This window comes from Canis lupus, chromosome 14, assembly GCF_011100685.1.
Source record: "Canis lupus familiaris isolate Mischka breed German Shepherd chromosome 14, alternate assembly UU_Cfam_GSD_1.0, whole genome shotgun sequence".
NCBI classification, from domain to species: domain Eukaryota; kingdom Metazoa; phylum Chordata; class Mammalia; order Carnivora; family Canidae; genus Canis; species Canis lupus.
This window is the reverse complement of record NC_049235.1, coordinates 59,917,014-59,939,979: the sequence shown is the minus strand read 5'-3', so window position 1 is coordinate 59,939,979 and position 22,966 is coordinate 59,917,014. Positions and strand designations below refer to the sequence as shown.

At 47.8% G+C, this 22,966-nt stretch overlaps 1 protein-coding gene across 1 annotated transcript in view; it reads right to left on the bottom strand.

Annotated features, from left to right (window-relative positions):
- The window catches only part of PTPRZ1 (protein tyrosine phosphatase receptor type Z1), a 156,057-nt gene extending 136,027 nt beyond the window's left edge, over positions 1-20,030 (bottom strand). Inside the window, exon 1 of the mRNA XM_038556356.1 lies at positions 19,925-20,030. Within this exon, the coding sequence (XP_038412284.1) occupies positions 19,925-19,997 (73 nt within the window). The 5' untranslated portion in view covers positions 19,998-20,030. The remainder of the gene's footprint in view (positions 1-19,924) is intronic.
- Positions 20,031-22,966: the final 2,936 nt, after the last annotated feature.

The window sequence follows — 22,966 nt, the reverse complement described above, 5'->3', positions numbered from 1 at the left end:
CATTTTTGCATGGCTGTGAATACTGTTCACTTCTAATAACATATATTAGAATCCTGGTATTTTTAATTTTCAGGTATTTTCTGCTCACAAACTTGCTGAAATGTTGGTTTTAGACATACTGTATATTTTCCAACCATTTCATCAATTCCATGTTCAATAGCTATCTGCAATTACTTCTCTGCGCTTGTCTTGCCTCCACCCAGACTCAAACTACCACCACTGCCTATGAAATAATGCAATCACTTCCTAAGTAGTGTCCTGTGTTTGCCCATCCCTCCATTCTTTTTGTCCTGCTTTCCTTTAATCCCTTCATTTAGTTAATTGACTCACTTACCCAACATATACTGATTGCCTGTTGGGTGCCAAGCACCAGGCTAGGTACCTGGGATACACTGGCGGGAAACCAACCAACCAACCAATCGACCTGTCCTTGCAGAGTTCTCGTTTTAGTAAGGAGAGGCAGAAAGTAAGCAAGGAAGACAACAAAGAAGTCAGTTGTACAGTATGTAAGAAGGGGGCAGGTCCCCTTGAAAAAAGTATTACAGTAGAATAAGGCGAACAACAGAGCAGATGCAGTTTCTTTTTTTAATTGATATGTCATTTTTTTATTTTTATTTTTATTTTATTTTAATTTTTTATTGGTGTTCAATTTGCCAACATATAGAATAACACCCAGTGCTCATCCCGTCAAGTGCCCATCTCAGTGCCCGTCACCCCCGCCCACCTCCCCTTTCACCCCCCTTAGTTCCTTTCCCAGAGTTAGGAGTCTTTCATGTTCTGTCCCCTTTTCCGATATTTCCCACTCATTTTTTTCTCCTCAGATGCAGTTTTATACTGGATGCTCCAGGGCGGCCTTGCTGAGAACATGCTGTTGAAAACCTTGAAGGAGATAAGTGAGCGAGACTGTAGACACCTGAGGGGAGGGCAAAGCCCCTAAGACAGGATCGTGCCAGGGGGCTCTGAGGAACAGAAAGGAGGCCAGCAAGGCTGAGGCAGAGAGAGAACAAAGAAGAATAGTCGGAAATGAGGATAGAGGCTCCCTGTGGGGCAGAGTCCGTTAGGAGTCCAGCTCTTGGTTTCAGCTCATGTCACCATCCCAGGGTCATGAGACTGAGCCCTGCCTCTGGGGCCTTGCTGAGTGCGGAGTCGGCTTGGAAGGCTCTCTCTCTCTCTCTCTCTCTCGCTCTCTCTACCCCCCCACACTCTTTGCTCTCTAAAATAAATAAACCTTTTTTTTATTTTATTTTTTAAAAGATTTTATTTATTTATTCATGAAAGACACACAGAGAGAGGCAGAGACACAGGCAGAGGGAGAAGCAGGCTCCATGCAGGGAGCCCGACGCAGGACTCGATCCCGGGACTCCAGGATCACGCCCTGGGCCAAAGGCAGGCGCTCAACTGCTGAGCCACCCAGGGATCCCCAAATAAACCTTTTTAAAAATGAGGATGGAAAGACAAAAATGGCCTATTCTCACCTACTCTACAAACTTCCAGCCGCTACCTATTTAATTTCTTTCTTTTAAAAAAAATCTAATATTATAGAATAATGCATAAATGCAGTTTAAAACTTCAAGTACTAAGACTGAGAAACAGTCCTCCCTTACCTCACTCCACCTCTCTCATACGGTCTCCTTGAGGCCACAATTCTCCACTCTTACAGCTCTCTCTTCTGTAATTTAACTTCATAATTTTAAGTCATAGTTTCACTGTGATTCCTTGTCTTATGAATTTTAGATATTATATATTGCCTTTTTGTTTTGATGATGTGTTTATCTTCCAACTGAAATAGCCCCCTCTCTCCTCTCCAAACTGGCACTATGGAGATCATCTTTTAGAAACATTCAACATTATGACAGTAAATCCTGATGACTACTAAGGGGAGTCATCCTTAAGTGTATGATTACACCTTCTAATCAATGGTTTCTTTTCCTTGCTGTTAGTTAATGCCTTTAAAACTTTTTTTCATTTTCCCAGCACCAAATGCTAATTTCCCTCAATGTAAATAAAATCTCTCCAGATCTCTAAATCATCTATAGATTTCAATATTGTCTGATGTGGTCAATGAAGTAGGTAATATAGTATTTTTATTTTTTATTTTTCCCTTGAAATCCTTTTGTTCCAATTGGTGGCACCACAGACTGCTGCCTAGCTGGTATCCTCAGGTTTTCCTTCCTTCTGATCGCTGTTTCACTAGTTATAACCCTGGTTTCCTGAATTTCAGGCATCTTCTTTATTGATTTATTCCCTTGTTTTTGGTGGAGTGCTGAAGCACATCCTCCAACAGCTTCCAAGAAAAAAAAATGCGTAGGATAAAAGTTTTAAGATTGTCAGTTTCTTGCAGAAATCTCAGGTCTTTCTGGGTGATCTAGTCCCGTATTTACAAGGTTTTGTTGTAGCCTGAAGTGGGAAAGTGAGGAGAGGCATCCTTTACAATAAGCGTGGTACCAGGAATTGCCCTGTCTCTCGTCCAGGACTGTCCTCACAAAGGCTAGAGAGCAATGGGAAGGATGCAGGGTGATAACTGACTGCAGTAGGAGCTGTTCTCCTTGCATGCCCTGGGGTAGGGTGGGGGTGGGGGCTGCCTCCAGCTGTTGGTTTTCTATAGAGTGTGGGACTTAGGCACCTTTGTTTCCACCCAACGAAAAATACCAGCAATTCCACAGCAGGAGGAAATGTCTTTCTCAGCATCTTCTTGCAGAATTAAATTATGTATAGTGTCTCTGGTGAAATCAGGATGAAAAGTATATACTAAGGCTCAAACCAGTAACAGAGCAAGTGTTTTAAAGGTAGATAAATCTATATAAATAGAGTTCACGTCAAAAATCTTTAAATGGACTGAATAACTTAATAGGTAGTAAAAAATGAAATTATTTTCAATCTATCAAAGTCAAGCTAAGTACCAACCCATAGTTCTTAGGTACATTAAAAATTGAAATATTAGATTTATAATGTAGTTATTTTTCTAGTAGTTGAACAAAATTGCGTTTGTTAAAGCAGCGCTACATGAAAGTTGTTTCCTATCCAGAGTCAAGTTCTCATTATCTTCAGACACCAAACCATAAGTTCTAGAGATTACAAAATGATTCCTTCCAATTCTAGAGACTCTGGAAGCTACAAACTCTGGAAAGCTATCCTTTCAAACTTACAGGACAAAGTTATCTATCTTATGATTATTATGTCATTAAAATTTCATTAGTAAAGAATTAAAACACATTTCCTGCTTCACAGGAACAAAGAGTGAAAATTATTTATTGTGTTAAAATGGATAAACAAATTGTTAAAGCCTAAAACAATTATTGTATTACTTATGGTTATCTAAGAACATCACGAGAGCACAAAAGCAGCACATGAAGAAAGATATAGATAGGAGTGCCTGGCTGGCTCAGTCTGAAGAGCATTTGACTTTCAATCTTGGGGTCATGAGTTCAAGCCTTACCTTTGGTGTAGAGATTACTCAAATAAAACTTGAAAGAAAGAAAAGAAAAGCCAAAGAAAGAAAAGAAGAAGGAAGGAAGGAAGAAGGAACTGGTAAGGAAGTCCGATTCCTCCTCCCGCCTAAGCCTCCCTCCTCCCTCAGCCCCCCCCCTACCTCCCTCCCCTCCCTCGCTAAGACTCAAGACAGAAAAAATATTTTGTTCTCTAAATATCAATTGAAAAAATGGATGAGTAAATGAATAATATAAATTCAAGATTTTGCTGAAAGTTATTAATCTGAGATATATTAACTGTGTTCTAGTCTTTAAGTCATAAAAAAACAGTAGGTGTATGGCCCTTAAGAGTTTGAAGGAAAAAGGTAAAAATAGAAATTCAAGTGAAAGACCTCCTTTGACTACAAATTACTTTTTCTCTATTATTCTGTTAAGCGAGGACACCTCGAGGCCTTCACTGATAGATCTCCAAATGCTTCTCATGTGTTGGGCATGTGTTTAGGAAGAGGGTGTGTGGATCTTCCACTTCCTCCCTGAGTAGGGAAAAGGGGTTTGTTGAGACAAGGGAGGGTGAGCCATTCCTCAGGCATTCCACCCAAGAGGCTGACTGCCAGTTGAAGGCCGCCCAGAAGGAAGAGAGTGGGATCATGGGTGGTGAATACTGAGATGGGGGAAGAGGACAACCTGAAACCAGGCCTCCCATACTGAGGATGTGTGCGGGCTCTACTCAGCCTCCTGCAAAGAAAGCAAACGCAGCCAACACATGCCCCACAAGAGAGTCAAGCCTTTGGGCCCCACCCATGGGAGGCATTAGCCAGAGAATAAGCAACTACTAACAAGGAGAGGATTACTAGAATAATCCTTTCTTTTTCCTCCTCTGTGATTCTCAGATTAAAGGAGTATTTAAGAGGGAGGACGGGAAAGGCGCCAAAGGGTGGATTAAATCTCTCTTTATACTTCAAACTCCTCAGGTCTGAGCTAAGGAATGGGTAAAAGATGAGGTTTGAATTGAGTTTGAAGCTGTTTTTTTAAACAGAACTGGACTTTTAAAAAACCAAAAGTGACCAGAAAATTGTGGAACCTGCCCAGGATGTCATTATTTGATGGGAAAGTGTAATTCAACCTAGCTTAGCTGGACATAATGACGTGATCAAAAATAAACATGCTTATGCTTCTATTCCATGGAATTGATACTCAAGTGTCACAGTTTTACTCAGAAATGAACAACAGAACCTTCGTTTTCCTCCAACTTGTCTTAAAATCTGGTAATCTCTGACGACTCAAAACAAATCACTGCTTCCACAATAGGAAAAGTCTATCATGACCATTTTCTTATGGTTAAAAAATATGAATATGATGACAACTTTTAAAGCGAACAATATTGCAAATGATAAAGTGACAACTAGAGAATTCCTAGCAAACTCATGCCTGCCAGAAAAAAAGAATATGTATGCATTTTTATTAGGTTAATAAATCCAGTTTAAAAATTACCATTCAATATATTCTAGGATAGTTCACCACAAAGAAGAGTTGCCCAGCCTTAATTAAGTGACGCTATCATGACTGGATTGTGCTCGTAGCAGGACGTACAGCAGCGCTATTCTGCTGGGGCAGGGCTGGACGGTCTTGCTCTCCTCCACATCCCAGCACTGAGCCCGCTGCCTGACATGGGACAGTGGCCCTATATGGAATGAACGCTTCGAGCATTGAGAACAAGGAATCAATAGTGACAGGGAATAAAGGGGAAAGGAGAAAAAATGAGTGGAAATATCAGAGAGGGAGACAGAACATGAGAGACTCCTAACTCTGGGAAACGAACTAGGGGTGGTGGAAGGGGAGGTGGGCGGGGGGTGGGGGTGACTGGGTGGCGGACACTGAGGGGGGGCCCTTGACGGGATGAGCACTGGGTGCTATTCTGTATGTTGGCAAATTGAACATCAATAAAAAATAAATTTATAAAAAAATAAATAAAATAAATAAATATTTAATGCAATGCCTATCAAAAAAAAAAAAAAAAAGAAAAAAGAAAGTAAAGAAAAGAAAAACAAGGAATCCGTGGAAAGCACCTCTGGTTTTTCTTTCTCCTACATTAATCTGTAAATCTGATTTTTCTACCTGGTTATGGAATTTAGGAGAAATACAGAAAGCAATATTCTAAGGTTTTTGCCTCACTGTAGGCATACAAGAAGGATATTACAAACAAGTCTATAAGCGAATAAAATAAAGAAATGAATAAGAACCTTTTTCATAACACTGGATTATGAAAGGTGAAAGAAAATTTAGGATGACAAATGAGAGGGACAAAAGAATCTCTCATGCTCCGATGTGCATTTCTGGAATAATTCCTACAACCATTTCAGTAAACAAAATCAAAGGCCAAGCAATCAATATTTTCTAAAAACACTCTTCCTGCAATGAAACTTTGAAAGACTAATTATTAACAAATTCTGGTTTAATTTGTGAACTATTTCCTTCAACAAATTTTAGAATATACTAACCCAAACATTTTTTTGGTAATGATATAATTCCATAACATTCACTGAATCTTTAAAAAACGGTCTATGTTTTCTAGTATACCCCAGGACAAACACACGGAAGAGATTTTAAGGGCTCGTTGCTCTGTTTCCCCAATTACCAACCACTTTAACAAAGTACATCTCTCTTTGCAATAATATTTACCTAAATTTAGCTATTATGACATTGCTCAGGAACTTTACATTACGTTGCCTCATCCCTATTTTTAGTTTTGCTTTCTCACTTCGAGTAGGTTGTGAACATGAAAATGAGATTACTGGCACGCATAATGTCTTTGGCTGAGTTATGGAAGAAACTTCTTCAAACATTGTTCTGTTACTACTTTCATTCTTAAGAAAGAGACAGTACTCAGAACCTAAGGGCATTCATGGTGGTAAATATTAGAGAACGGGGTACATACACAGGGCTACCCCAAGAGCCTCCCTTTCCTTTGGGCTCAGACACTTTAATCCAAGCTCTCCTACTTACGAGCTACATGATACTGGGCAAGTTACTTGAGCTCTCTATACTTCATTTGTAAAATGGATACAACAAAGCTTTTGGTTTGCTGTCACAGCAAAGTCACACAAAAAGGAAAACCACTGGGCAGCCCGGGTGGCTCAGCGGTTTAGTGCCGCCGTCGGCCCAGGGCCTGATTCTGGAGTCCCGGGATCGAGTCCCATGTCGGGCTCCCTGCATGGAGCCTCCTTCTCCCTCTGCCTGTGTCTCTGCCTCTCTCTCTCTCTCTATGTCTCTCATGAATAAATAAATGAAATCTTAAAAAAAAATGAAAACCACATAGTAGTGTGTGACATGAGGGTCATATACAAGAGAACAGTGGTCATCGTGCTTTAGCATTAGACTTTACAGGTAGTGATCTCATCATCTTCATTTGTACCCCAAATACTGATTGTGGCCCACCCAAAAGTACATACACCCCACTTCGGGCTCTGGGCTTATGCACACATCCCCATGCCCTTCCACCAATGCAAAGATCCAGAGCAGGCGGAGACATCTGAATGGATGGTGGCAACCGGCTTACCCTTATCCGTATCCCAGAATGAACCAATGTATCAAGGCTACTTGTTGTTTCCTCCACACACAGATACAGATACTCCCAACATCTCTGACCACTCAAGACCGTCCCTATGCCCTGTGGTGAGTCAGACTCTGGCACCAAGGCGTTCACAGACCAGAACGGGCAGAGAAAGCTATGGTTACTATATAGTGGGATCCAGGCAACCGGAGGTACCAGGGCAATGCGACTTCACGGAAGAGGGAGCGACCCTCTTCGGGTGGCGAGAGAGGAGTCAGAGATCCATGATGTCCGCATTCCGTGGTGAGGATGAGGGGCCTCTCCCGGGTTGTCCTGGTCTTCTGAGCTCCCAGGGCTTTGACCCCGTTCATATTTATGACTGTGTCTGTGGATCCTATTTCAGGCCACCCTTCTCCACGGTCATGTTTCCTACTTCCTTCCAGCTCCTAAACCTGACCTCTGCGCTCTATAAAGCAAATACGGATTCTTGACACTTGCATCTCAGGTTTCAACGTTTGTTCTTGCGTCCTGCTCCCCCTCAGTGCACTCAGCATCCTGCCTCGGTGTTATCTCGACTGACACTGTGGTCATGAGAGTATCCATTGACTGGGCTAGAATTTTCTTCAGAAGATGGATCTGGGTCTGTGGCAGGATCAGTGCAGGCCCCGGTGTTTACCCACAGAAAACATCATTGTCCTGCTGTCACACAACTAGGTCCTGAGGCACAAATGATCGTTCTAGAATCTGCTTGCTCTTTAAGAACTCTCTATGGTCCCAAGTTCCCAGTGTGGTCCTCAACCATAGAAGGCACCCTTGGACTCCATGCAACACTACTTCGGGGGATCTGTCAAGCCCCCATTGAAAGCTGCTCCACATCCCACACTTGGCCAGCAGAGTTTCACAGCCTTCCAGCCAGATCTGGTTCTTGCCTGGGCCAAGGCCCAGGCCTCCCTTGTCCCAAGTCAAGAGACACCTCCATCTCCTAGCCTCAGCTCTAACTCCCAAGAGCTCCAGAATCCAAGCTCTCTCAGCAGGGAGAGAGTCTGAAAGAAGACTGGGTGACGGGCACTGAGGGGGGCACTTGATGGGATGAGCACTGGGTGTTATTCTATATGTTGACAGATTGAACACCAATAAAAAATAAATTCATAAAAAAAGAAAGTAGATCAAGTTTCTAAATGATCGTTCCATTCAAACAAACTCTGAGCTTTTGGTAACTTGGAAAATAAAACTTCTGATAACATAAATGTGAACTTGTACACATATAGCAGGATTGATCATCTCCACATTCAGTGTTACATGTAAACTACTGAGGCTACACGAGAGCGAGGGAGAGGCAACCTTCTTGGGTCCCCTTCCTCCTCGGGAGCTTGGTACTACTGCTCAATAAAATTTGTTTGGCTGCCCACCAAAAGGAGAAAAGAAAAAAAAAAGAAAAGAAAAAGCGAGAAGGGAGGAAGATGCATAAGAGAGATCTGGAAGTCATTTGCGAATCTGTTTCTAAGCATTAGACCTTAGAGACATTCTGAGTCACGACTGAAAATAAATGTAATCAATTTGAATTGGGCTGTGAATTGCTATGTCTAATAGGATTTCCAGAGAACAGCAAGAAAAATGGACACATTCTCATCACCGCTGTTTCAGTCCAGTGGAAGCCAACAGACTGAAGGGCCTCTGAGGCTAGGAACTGTCTAATACCCTGGAACTGGACTCTTGGTAGATGATATTATATGAAATACTTTCCTCGGTAGCTTATTCCTGGAGGCGCATCCTCCTTGTTCCGATGTATAAATCAGTGGCACTTCTTGGAAAGACGTCTCAATTTATTTAAAAAAAAAAAATTCAAAAATATCCCTTCATCTACCCAAAGCAAGTGTAGTGATACAATTGAACTTGCCACTATTCTTGCAGGGGGGGAAAAACACTATTCAAAAAAAAAAAAAACAAAAAACACCCCCAAACAGTAAAGGTTGACAGCGAGCTACAATTTCTCATGCCTTAGAAGTTACTATTTGAATATAACAGAGATGCTACGTATCATAGGTGTAGTGTAATCCCGCAAAACAGCAGATTAAAAGGCTTCCGAGAAATCCTTTTAATAGCAGAGACACATTCTGAAATGTGTGGAACGAGGCCACGCTGGGATTGCAGGAGACTTCCATGTCCTGCTTCTCTTCTTGGGTCCCGTGACCACCCCACGCGAGAGCACGAGGAAATCCACCCAGCACTTCCATGGTTAGCAGAGGTGGGCCCTGAAGGGAGTTCAGTGAGTGGGCTGGAATCTGCGAGAGGCACACATGTCCCTGGGCATCCCTGAATGCTTAGGTCATTGTTTCAGTGCCAACTGTACACATTTTCAGGCATTACTTTCTGCTACTACAGCTAATTGAATATATTACCAATAGATATTACTTTACTACTTACTGGGGGAAAAAAATCTCCTCCTGTCCCCGCTCTTCCTTTCCCCCCACCCCGCCCCCTTGAACTGGGTCAACCAAGGGATCTATACGGCATCACAGGGTATTAGGGAAAATGACAACTGTTGAAAACCCGAGTGGAATGACTGAACGAGCCACGCACGCAGGAAAGGGCTAACTGCCTCCGTGTGTTTCTGGCCAATACGGTCACTGAGTGCCGCGCATCACTTGCTCTTTTCACCCAGAGAGCGGACACCCTCACTGCATGTCGCACGGGGAAAGACGTGCGCCCGGCTCTAGGGGCAGGGCTGCGAGAGACCTGCGGGAAGGTGACCCGGGCCCGCTCCCAGGGAGGAAAGGGACGGGGCCTCGTGGCTAGTTACAGGGAGGGGTGTTGGTGACATCTGGGCGTTAGGACAGGCCGCAGCAGACACAGCCGACTGGCCCGCCAGACGCCGCCGTGCTCCAGACTCCGGGAGGGACAACAGTGACCGACGTCCTTACTTCTGAAGGCACCGCGGTAGCAGCGAGCCTGAAACCAAAAGCATCGATGTAAAAAAGCTCAAGATTCTGTTGTTGTTTTTAATGTGCTCCATTTTCCCCCAAAGAACTTAGTGCTTTGCACTGCATAGGCCGCGAGATGCAAGGCCGCGAGACGGAAGGCCGCGAGATGGAAGGCCGCAGCCCCTGCCGCTGCTGTGAATAAAGCCACGTTCACCGAGCGACACGGGGGTTCCAGGCGGAGGCTTTGTGATCAGCAGCCCTGGGTTCGGGTTCTAGGTCTGCCACCTTCCAGTTATGCTAAAGCTTTAGCTTCCAAGGAAGCTAAGGGTGAAGATGGAGAGCGGCCATCACGTCTACCGCAGCAGCGTGAATTAGATGAGGAACTAACTATAAAGCGTTGGCGACCATGTGGATCTCAAAAAATGGTAATTATTAGTAATGCAAATGTTAAGCTAGTGTCTCTCGTCACATAGGCCGTGCTGGTTATTAAATAAATCCCTTGTCAATTTAGAGATGAAGACAAATGACCAATGGGGAAAAAGCAGACCGGCTTCCCAGGCTCGGAGCAACGGAAGACGCTGCACCCGAGAGCCCGCTGCCTCAGTCCCTCAAGCACACCTGCTTTGTGCTTAGGCCAGTGACACAGTCGTCGATGCTCAAGTGCTTCTCCCTTAAGATGTACGGAGGGCCTGCGCTCGCTTCGGCAGCACACATACTGAAGATGTACGGAGGTCCTTACTAATTTTGCCCATTTACAATGGATTTCAGCAATCAGATAATGAGTGAAGAAATATGCAACCGAGCAGTCAGGGCAAAGAAATACGCGATTTCACGGGGACGAGAGGGAGCAAGTGACTAATCAGGACTTGGCGAGACACTTGGCAAGAAGGACCCCGAGAAGGTGTAGCAAGAATGGACACCGGCCGTCAAGCGCAGCCTGAAGAGCTACGTATCCGGGGAGGGCAGGAGAAGAAGAATGCATCAAGGACCAAGAAACCTGCTAAGCTAAACTTTTTTTTTTTTTTTTTTTTTTTTTTTTTTGCGTGGGTGTCTGATAGGCCCGGTTTTAGAAATTATTTTTTTGAATGTTTTGGTGTCCAAACTCTAGGCTGACGATTCCTTATATATCCTGTCCTCACAAGGCCAAACTGAGCCCTCATGAAGACTCTTGAATGATGTTTTAAGACAAAGGGATCTTTATCCCTGACATTAAAAATGTGCAACACTAGAGGATTCATAATAGCATAGCACAGAATATAATACAACTTTGTACACTAAGCCTTCACCACAACGTGCAATATATAAAAATCTCTCCTCTCTTCCTAGAGTTCACATTACTTAAAATACTATTTTTTCATATCTCTCTTAATAAATATCAAAAAAAGGGGATCCCTGGGTGGCTCAGCAGTTTAGCACCTGCCTTTGGCCCAGGGCACGATCCTGGAGTCCCGGGATCAAGTCCCACATCGGGCTCCCTGCATGGAGCCTGCTTCTCCCTCTGCCTGTGTCTCTGCCTCTCTCTCTTCTCTCTATGTCTATCATAAATAAATAAATAAATCAATAAATCAATAAATCAATAAATCAATAAATCTTTAAAAAATAAATATCAAAAAAAAAAAAAAAGAAAGAAAGAAAGAAGAAGGAGCATCGCTATTTTGGGGGCAAATGGTCTGCAAGAATTCTAATCAGTTTATGGAATCACTCCCGCCCAACACAGTCAACTCCTAGCTGTCCCCATTTTCTTGCACTAGAATTCCAACACCTGTCCCCCCAAAATACATAGCTATCATCACCCCACACCTGCAGAACCTGAATCGGGGCAAAAACAAGACTAGATAGACGGGAACAGCAAGGTCTTGTTTATTTTTCTCGTCAGGGTCACAGCCAGACTTGTTTTGGGCCAATGTCTGTTTCTATGGGACTTAAAACCAAGGGTACATCCTCTGTTTTCAGAGAGAAATAACATATCTTTTCTAAGCATCTGGATCTCAAAAGAGCTAACGATATTTAAGTAAAAGAGATAATCGACTTATGCAAATAAAAGCCTTCAGAGAATATATTTCACTTCTGTCCTCCACACTCTAGGAGAGAGGTATTATTTTTTAAATTAGGGTGATACTTTCATAAAGAGTCAGCTGTCATGACATTTAGGCTATTTTTCACTTTTAAAGTCTATTCGCTTATGGAATGATAAATTCCAAAATTATTCTAAAAGCTAAATAACAAAAATAGTGAACATAAACAAATAGAATATGTCAAAACCCAAAGATACGAGGGGAAATCTGATGTTTATACATGTTTAACACAAAGACTTTTAGTAACTTATTAGTAAAAGAACAAACTTTATGGGATAAAGAGCAAAATATTTGTACAAAAGACAATTCACAAAAGAAATAATAAATACAAATGTGTTTAACCTTATTATTCATCAATCAATAGATGTCAACTAAATGCAAACTAAAACAAGAATAGGGTTTTTTTTTTCTTTCTTTTCTTTCTGGCTATCTTTCTTTCCTTTGCTGTTTTTTTTGTTTTTTGCCTCTAATATCTAACCACTAAGGGACTCTCTCATCCACTACTGATGGGAGCATCAACTGCTACCTGCTTTCCAAAGGGTACTTTCTGGGGCGACTGGGTGGTTCAGCGGTTGAGCACCTGCGTTTGGCCCAGGTCATAATCCTGGGGTCCCAGGATCGAGTCCCGCATTGGGCTCCCTGCATGGAGCCTGCTTCTCCCTCTGCCTGTGTTTCTGCCTCTATCTCTGGGTCTCATGAATAAATAACATCTAAACAACAACAACAACAAAGGGTACTTTGACAGCGCGCACCAACAGCGTTAGACTTACGCATACCTTTGTGGTAGAGCTTTTCTTCCAACAATTTCCCCTAAAATGGTATTTAGACAGTAGGTACTAGGACTTGGATTCAGAAGTCAGATAGTCACGGATATGAATTTCATGTTAATCAACTATTTATTAGGGCTCTGAATGTGACCAGGCCTTTCAACACCTCGTTTCCCTTCCACGCATCCGACACAAGACTTCCTTTCTCAACTTCCTCAGTCTTCTCTCTGAAGGAGGATGAAGAAGGGTATGACGGTCGGCTGAGAAGACGTATGTAAACTATTACCCGACACTCGGGCACCTGATACCGTTCCGATAATCCTGCTCCTCATCCAGAAGTTAGCATCAGAGGGCGCGGGTGTGGGATGATGAGGATGCTCCAGCCGGTCGGAGCGCAGTCTCATGAACTACTATTCCGACAGTGACCTCCAGTTACCCCCAACAACCATCCCCCTCTCCTCCGACAGGAGCAAAATGTTTAGCTGGGCAGCCGGCTGTCTAAAGAAACCTGAAGTTTTCAGGTCTTGGGACGCTCGGGGAGCTCAACGGTTGAGCGTCTGCCTCCGGCTCAGGCTGTGACCCCGGAGTCCTGGGATCGAGTCCCACATCGGGCTCCCTGCAGGGAGCCTGCTTCTCCCTCTTCCCGTGTCTCTGCCTCTCTCTCTCTCTGTGTCTCTCATGAATAAGTAAATAAAATAAAATAAAATAATTTTTTAAAAAGTGCACGCTTTTCTCCTCCCCTCCCTGTGCGCCTGGCATGTGTGTGTACGTACGCAGAAAAATGTCAGGAAAGAGCTAAAGCAAAATGTTAAGAACGTCTATCACTGATGAAGCTCTGCGGGATACTTGTTTATCTGTATTCAGGCAATTTCTGAATATCTGCAATGATAATTTCATAATCATGAAATAGATTTTTCTAAAAACCAGGAAATTGGGATCCCTGGGTGGCGCAGCAGTTTAGCGCCTGCCTTTGGCCCAGGGCGCGATCCTGGAGACCTGGGATCGAATCCCACATCGGGCTCCCGGTGCATGGAGCCTGCTTCTCCCTCTGCCTGTGTCTCTGCCTCTCTCTCTCTCTCTCTCTGTGTGACTATCATAAATAAATAAAAATAAAAATAAAATAAAATCATAATAAATAAATAAATAAATAAATAAATAAATACCAGGAAATTCACTACCGTGCAGAAAGTATTATACACCGTGGAAGGGCTAGTGCATTTTTAAAGTTTTACATTGTTATTATCTTTATTTTGGGCCAATCCCAAGGGCCTTATCAGAAAGACTGGATTATTTTCTTGAGTCACTGCATGAAATTCATACATACACAGGTACACGTACACACATGCTCGTGTGTCCATACGCAGATCCAGACCCAGACATGATGGGAAATGCCCGCCAACTCGAAGATCCATCAGACATTATGACTTTGCCTCTCAAACGGTGAAGTGGTCGCGCGCCTGCTGGGATGAGCCCTGGATGGTATACTCTATGTTGGAAAACTGAATTTAAATAAAATATATTTTTTTAATTTAAATAGAATATTAAAAAATTGAAGAAACAAATGGTGAAATAGAAAAGCCAAATTGAACACTCGTGAGATGGTCTTGTTAACATTACAGTTGCAAGTACATGATTTTTGATGTATTTAATTATTTTGACAACGGAAGAGAGGATACCTTCTGTCGGTGCAAGGTCTCGGTCGATCCAATGCCTGTGCCCCCTCCTTTTACCGCAGACATTACATTCTGAAGAGACCAGGGTGCTGCTGTACCCCCTCAGCCCTGCCTTCTTTTCCAGCCATCAGATACGCCCGTTCTGGCCGAAAAGAAGGGGCCCTTGGGGGAATTTTTTATGGATTTCTCAGTGACAATAAGAGCTTCAAGATTTAAAAAACATACATTCAGTAAGAAAAAGGTCGCAATCAAGTAATTTTACACCCATCCTGGTTACCTTTCATACGCGAAGGAAAAAAAAAAAGGCTTCAGCATACAGAAAGCAAGTCACCTACGTCTCCTTTGAGCGAGGACGTCAAGGAGGAGTCCAACCAAGAACGATAAAGTTACCGTAGGAAACAACAAAACTGTAGACTCCGCGGCTCTGAATGTAAGCCAGATACGTCTTCTTCAGCTGCTTGCTGAACCAATCATGAATGCCCCAAAGGAAAGGTAAAAAATCCTAACTTAATAACAATGTTCTGTGTTTAGTTACTTTTTAGTTTTAGTCTTTAAAGATTTTTATTCATTTATTTGACAGAGAGAGAGCGAGAGCGAGCACACAGGCAGGGGGAGCGGTGGAGGCAGAGGGACAAGCAGGCTCCCTGCCGGGACTCGATCCCAGGACCCGGGGTCGCGCCCTGAGCCAGAGGCAGACGCTCAGCCACGGGGGCCCCCGGGCGCCCCAACATTCTGTGTTTCGATAATGAGCCTGTCTTATGCCACCGGGTGCCAGGACCACGGTGGCGGCGGAGGCTGGTGGGTGTCGGCACCCACGTCTGCTGGCGGTGAGGGAGTCCCAGGAAGCGTCCCCCTTCCCAATCGTGCCACTATCAAAGCTGTGCAAACAGCAGGAGCCGGACACTGGGTCCCTTGAGCCTTAGGGTCGCACCCCCGTCCTCGGCCGCGCCGCGGTGTGCAGAACTGCGGGGACTTAATTCATTCCCTACACAATTGCGTTGCAGAATCCGACCTTCCCAAAGCAAGGCCCGCGGGAACCGTCCCCCGCTCGGGCTTCCTCCACCGGCGGCGTCGCGTGTCCCCACAAACGCGGTCTCTCCAGCGTCCTCTGATCGAGCGCCTGAGCGTCTGGGTCCTTCTCGGCAGATGTGCCGTTTCCCCTCGGTTCTGGGTTCCCTCAACTCTCCCGATCCCATTTCTGTGCTGGACGGATTAACAGTCGGAAGCTGTTTCGGGACCCAGCCGCTGCTCCCTGTCCCCGCCACACACAGAATGACGGCGTCCCGCAGGCCCGTGTCCCGCCAGCGGCCTCCCCGTCGTCGCCCGACCTGGGCAGCTGCACAAGTCCGCGTGAACGACGTCTACTTGCCCACGAGCCTCACAGATGAGTGACGCCGGTCGACCAGGGCCTGGCGTCGAGGGCACCTCGGAGGCCCCCGTCCCATGTCCACAGACCCGTTCCCTCGTCCCGTCGCCCCAGGGATGCTCCACTGGGACCAGGATCCGGACCAGACACGACACTCAGATTCCTGCCCCAATGCGGGGTTTTCAAGTGTCCCCGTCAGTCCCCAAGGCGGGGGGCGGGCCGGGCCGGAGCCTGCTGCTCTCTGAGGTTTTGCGGCCGGAGGGCCCGAGGAGGCCGCCTCCTTTCCACGGAAAGTAGCTTTGATCCACGGCGCCCACGCGGCCGCTCGGGCTCCCCGGTCAGATCCCGACCACACGGCCCTGCTGCACGTCGGCGGCTCGAGCTCAAATGGAGACAAACGGAGGAACAGGGCAGCTCTCGAGGGACAGGTCGGGGCGCCGCAGGGTGGAGCCTGGGCGCCGTCCCGGGGAGGGGACCTCCGGGGCCAGGAGCGACGCAGGGGACCGCTGCTGGCCGGCGCGCTGGAGGACGGCAGGTGTCAGCCCCGGGGCCCCGGCCTCTTGGCGGCCCGAGCCGACCCCGGCTGGACGGCAAACGGCGGCCACCGACGCGGCCCGGCCTCCGGGTGGCAGAGGAAGCAGCCGGTCCCCTCCGTCCCGTTCGGGCCCTGCGCTGCCCCTCGGCGCTCACCCCCGACCGCAGGCCAGTCACTTGGTTCTCCTTCCTGCAGCGTGGACGCGGAGTACAAGGCCCGAGGGGGCGGCCGCGGCCCTGGGCCAACGCTGTCCTGAACCCACAGAGACGCTCTGGCCCATCACGACGAGAATGTGACTTGATTGACCTACTTGTACTTTACTTGTTGAAAATAAGGGGGATTGAGTGGATTTGAGGGTGAACTGAAGTCTAATTCCAAATGCCGTAGCGGGACCCCAGGTTTCCTCTGCCGAGGAGCGTCCTGAACGAGCGGGTGTGGGGGTGACACTTTGGGTGGGACAGGCTAGATCCCGCTGGTCTCTACTGGGGACGGCCTTGGGGGGTACCGCGTGCCCTGATTTACGCTGTATTCGCGGGGCACCCGCCACACGGGCAGGGGCTTCACGGCCCCGTGCGCTGACCTCTAGACACCGACTCCTTCAGGGACGAGGGCTACGGACAGCACGGAAATCCGACGGGAGTGACGCTCCCGCCTCCAGGCAAGGGGCAGTGATGCGTCGCGTGCACAGCACAGGTGCACGGTCTCCGGGGACGCGAGGGACCTCGGGCCACCCAAGGGAAAGGAAAGCAGGAGCCTAGAGGCAGGAGCATAGGTGCGGAGGTCCAGGGGAGGCCGGACGGCTGTGGCCTGCCGTCGGGTCCTGCGGGGCCTTGCGTGCCCGGCCACGAGGCCACGGACACCCAGGGTCACCCCAACCTATGGCTCCTTCCTCACGCTGGGCAGGAACAACACCGCACCCAGTACTTTCTTGACGGTGTCCACGGACGGAGATCCTCGTTCCTCGACCGTGTTCAGTCCTCGCGGCGGGGGCGGGAGCATCTCCTCCTGACCATTACTGGACCCCCCCTCCCCCCGCACCCAGGACTCAAGTTCCGAAGAGCCTTGCAATGCCCCCCGCGGCGAGTTTGCAGAACACCTGGTTAACACGGGCCTCAGCGAGCCGTAACTTCTGTCAAGCGAGTGATGGGTCAGTTGAGCTGCATCCACTCTGGCATTTCTGACCTGGATGTCCCAGGTCAGCAGGGACGTGTCCGAGCTGTTTTCCTGGCCCTGTGTGGGGGCCTGGGCGACTTTCCAGCTGCGTTGGCATCACCGGGTTTGTGCGCACGGGGTTCACAGGTGACCGAGCAACGGCGCATATCAGCAAGCGAAACTCTTCATTCTTTATTACTGGGCGCCGCGCAAGAGTCTTGGGAGGGGGACGCCCGGGGTGGGGGGGCTCAGCGGTTTAGGGCCGCTTTCGGCCCAGGGGGTGACCCCGGAGATCTGGGATCTAATCCCACATTGGGCTCCCTGCACGGAGCCTGCTTCTCCCCCTGCCTGGGTCTCTCTCTCTCTCTCTCTGGGTCTCCCATGAATAAATAAATAAAATATTAAAAAAAAAATGACTCTTGGGAGGGTCAAACGCCTGGGACTTAAACTCCAGCCTAAAACGCTAAGCGGGATTCCCCGTGAACAGGCTTCCCCCGGACCCGCGTGGCCTGGCACATTGGATCGTGAGCAGGACGCAGTGATCCTGCGGAACTGCTTCCGCCCAAGGAAGTCCGGTCAACCTCTGTCGATGACCTACTTGCAGCGGGGCTCCTCCAGGAAGGCCATCACCCTAACAACCGCGTGCTACAGTCTCAAAGCCTCACATTAAAAAGCACAGAGCACACCGGCGCTCCGCACGCACGTCTGAGGGAGCCCTGGGTGCGAGGAGGTGCAGGGGCCCTGCCGGCACCCAGAGGAGACCCCACCTGTCTCCCCGGAAAGGGTGAGCGGACGGGTGAGGCGGCTCCGGAGCCGTGACCCTTCCCCGGCCTGGAAGCCGCTGCGCCTGACGCAACTGAACCTCTCATCGTGTCTGTAAGGACTAGGAGTCGCTTTATTTTTTTCAGGTTGACAGATGCTGCAAGATTCCAATTAAAAAATGTAACGGCTGGAGGAGGGAGAGGGAAAGGAGAAAGGCAGAGAAGCCGCCAGGCCTGGAAAGCTCTTGCCAGACAGGGACCTGGAACCGGAATACTTTCTTATGGCTGTTTTATCATTTTGGGGAGTGGGGTGCGGGGGGGGGGTGAGGGAGTCGGGGGGTTAGTATTCAATTTTGAATACATTATTGAGGCACAAAGAAGCATCCTGTGTTTGGTCAATCCCTTCTGCCAAGAATACTAAAGAGCTGAAATGCGATGAGAGGTTGGGAAGAAAATAAATCGGCGTCACAGGCAAGCAAGGAGCCTGGGCCGACCGGCCGTCCCCGCGCTGGGACAGAGGAGCCCAGCGCGCCTGCCCCGGGGGGACTGCGGCCACGCTGGGCCGTGCTTGGCCCATTAAGACTGACTTCCTTCCTTCCTTGGTGCTTCTTTCCAGGACCCATCTCGCGGCCGGCGCTGCAAGCTTCCCGCCCCCCGACGGTCTGTGGCCCAGAGTCCCACGCGGGGAGGCGCCAGCAGCTTGCCTGCGTCCCTGAGCAGCGGCTGCCGGCACCGGGACTCAAGCGGCAGCTCGGGACAGAACCCACTGGGAAAAAAAAAAAAAAAAAAAAGAACCCACTGGAAACTCCAAGCCACTCCTGGGGCAGCGGCGGCCAACAGGACACGCCCCTCTGGGTCTCGCCCCAATGCGCTGGGGTCCCCGGGGTCGCCCAGGGTCGGCTAGGGTCACCTGGGGTCAGCCAGGGTTGGCCAGGGTCGCCTGGGGTTGGCTGGGGTCACCTGGGGTCAGCCAGGGTTGCCTGGGGTCGCCCAGGGTCGCCCGAGGTCACCTGAGGTCACCTGGGGTCGCCTGGGGTCGCCTGGGGGCCGCTGAGAAGGACAGGCGTCCCAGACCAGAGCCGCGCCCGGCTCCCGGGGCCCAAGCCTCTCGGGCCAGTCATCCACGGTGGGAGGGGGCCATGTGTCCCCCGCTCGGAACAGGACAAGGATGAAAGGAAAGTGGGGCACGCTCCTGCTCGGGCGACGGGCCGCACCCAGCGGCACCTGTGAGGTGAGCTTGCGGCCGGCTCCCCTCGCGTGACCTGCCCAGACCTGGAGCCTGGCCCACCCGGTCTCTGCGCCCCATTACTCTCCATCCCGGGGGCTCCCACGGGCCCATTTCGCACATGGAGGGACGTGAACGCCCCAAGGAGACGCAGCCACAGGCGCCCAAGCACAGCCGGGAGCCAGGCAGCTGCTCGGGGCACCTGCTGCCACCTGCGCTCCCCCAGGCCCGGCACCCCCAGACTCTCGGCTGCTCCGTGAATCGTCAGGCTAAGCACCCCCAGACAATTCCCGCCGAGGAGACTGATGATTTTCCCAAAGGATTTAGTCTCTTAATGCTTGGAATTAAACATAAAAGCACGGAGAAGCCGGAAACCACACACACATACTCCTCACGTACGGACTGTGTGTATATACACGCAGACAGCACGACACACGCTCACGTACACATGGGCACGTGAGGAGCACTTACGCAGGTGCGCTTCATAGCGCGTGCATCCCACGTCGTTTCTCACTCTGAAAGCCGTCAGTCGAGGTCTTCCCATAACTATGTTACTATTAAGAATCTATTTATCTGGATTTCTTAAACACGGAAGGCTGCATCCCACTTCTGTCGAGCACAGTACAGATCTCCTTCTTCGTTATGTGACTTGACATATACCACGCGTCTATCCTTGACAGCCGCCACTTTATCCCTTTCCTAAATGTGATCCTTTGTCGATTTTTCACTTCACGTACCCTTGACGTATGTTAAGAGACATTCAGTAGATAACAAAATTCTATTGCGTTTTTCATGAGTTAAAAAAAATTTGTTAAAATAGATTTTAAATAATAGTGAAAGGGAATAGAGGGGAAGGGAGAAGAAATGGGTAGGAAATATCAGAAAGGGAGATAGAACATGAAGACTCCTGACTCTGGGAAACGAACTAGGGGTGGTGGAAGGGGAGGAGGGCGGGGGGTGGGGGTGACTGGGTGACGGGCACTGAAGGGGGCACTTGATGGGATGAGCACTGGGTGTTATTCTGTATGTTGGCAAATTGAACACCAATAAAAAATAAATTTATCATTAAAAAAATAAAAAAAATAAAATCGATTTTAAAAATTCTGGGAAGCCTATCCTAACGGATTATTTCTCACTGCACTGCTTTTATGTAAAACACAAGTTGAAGGCAATTTACGAACACGCTAGTTTATGCCACACGAACGGGCCACCTTCACGCAACCTGACGTTGTGGATGTCGAGCAAGCCCGTGTATTGGCAGACGGCTGACTGAAACGTCTCAGTAGTTCCTGAGCACAAATACAGGGATTTTAGAGGTGAAGTCAATAGTTTTGATGAGACTTGATAAAATAAGCCTGACACGATGCGTAAACTCCAACTCCTCCCATCCTCAGGAAAAATGGTGGGCCTTTTTTTTTTGTCGGCACTATGACCTCTGCTAAAATAGATAAAAACAGATCATTGTAAGTGGCACTATCTCTTCTTACTAATCCTCCAGGCCCCGAGTTAATCAGTTCGGGGGAAATGTTTAGCTTCAACTCCGTCATGCTATGGTAACAAACGTGGAGTTCCACCATCGGTAAATGAGCCATCTTCAAGCTACCCGCCTCTACTTCTCTCTCCTCTTCCCTTCCAGTTATCAGCTTCTGTAGAACTGTTATGCATTTGCTGCCTCGACTTCTCCTTTCTGGATGATTGCTTTGACTCTATGTGGTCCTCGCTACACCTTCACCTTTCCAGGGAAGATACCCCCTTGAAGACCACCAACGACCCATTCTCCAGAGGGTGGCACCAACTCCCAGCAATTACACCCACTGCACTTACATCAAACGAGGTGACGTATTTGCAAGTACCTGTTCGTCACTCAAGTATTCTTAAAAAAGGACGGTGCAATTACACCTCCAAATGGTCGACCAAATATCCCCTCTGACTGCCACCCTGTAACAGCCTTTTGCTTGTGCTTCCCGAGCACCAGTCTCGCTCTCCAATCCATCCTGTACTGATACTTACCCGTCTACAGTAAAGAGACCTACTCAAGTCATTCCACTACTCAAAACCCTTCAATAGTTGCCCACTGTATACTGGATAAATTCCAAACTCCAAACCCTTCAGTTAGCCATGGGGAATCCTACCTACTATTCGGTGCTTTTCCACTAGTACACACCTCTCCCAATTTTTTCCAAATACCACACTTATACGCAGTCCATGCTTCTGTGTATATACCATCCTTTTTGCCACCGATGCCCTTTCATCCCTTCCACTCTATTAATGCCCTAGCCAGGCACCCTGCAGAGTCTACACCCAACCCCACCTCCTCCGAGGCACCTTCCCAGAGGTGAATTTAGCCTACACTCCCAAATTGCTCACACTTTCATATTCTACAACATCTGCATGTATGACAGCTACTTTTTTTTTTTTTAAGATTTTCTTTATTTATTCATGAGCGACACAGAGAGAGAGAGAGAGACACAGGCAGAGGGAGAAGCAGCCCCCACACAGGGAGCCCGACATGGGACTTGATCCCCGGTCTCCAGGATCACACGCCGGGTTACAGGCAGTGCTAAACCGGACAGCTACTTGTGTATGGATTTTTCTCTCTTGCAAAAGCCCAGGCAACCACTAGGAGAATAGTCTCTCTAGGGGAAATATTTATTATACGGAAGATGCTCGATAAAGATACAACGAATTGATTTCTGCTTGCGTCTTCACCATTAATGATAAAGAATATGTCAGTAGGCGTTTGGACCATGTAAAAAGGTCTTTGTTAACTTTTAAACAGAGCTCTTAGTGCTTCTCAAATACAGTAAAAACCAAATGCCCTAGACCTGATAGATAATGCACATGTAATTTTAAGATGCACGGGTGAAATGAAGTGCTGAAATGAAGAAATGCAGCTGAATCTTGTGTCCACCACATAACAGAAATAACTCAGGTTCTAACAAATTGTACATGCAGAAAGGAAATAAGCAAGACAAGGGAGCAACGAGGATGTGCATCATTGACAAAATAAAAGCCATTATGTGCCTATGTCCTGATAAACGCAATCACCTCCCACCTCAGAGGCTGAGAGAGACTCGGATCTTTGGACCAACTCCAAGAACGTCTGGCCTCTTGAAGTTTCTCTGCCTTGCAAGACCATGAGGTCAACCACCGTAGTCCATACTCCTCCTTCTAAGGTTACCCTGAAACTGAAACTGCCTGGAGAAGGAGGAGGAGGGCTGGGCAGCTGTCCAGGGCCTCTGTCCTGGGACACCAGCTTTGTTTAGGGCAGCGTGGAGCCTGCCAATGCCTCTACCTTAAGACAAGTGAACGAAGATTAGTAGTATCATGAGGTTGACCTAGAATGGTGGTTTTAAACCTTGGCTGTCGTCTGTAGTCACTGCCAAGTCTTTAAAAATATACTGGTGTCCGGGCTCTGCACCGATGCATATACTTGATCCAGGGTGGGGCCCAGACATGCGATGTTTTAAGTCTCCCAGGTATATGGTCAGCCCGGGCCGCTCTAACAAAACA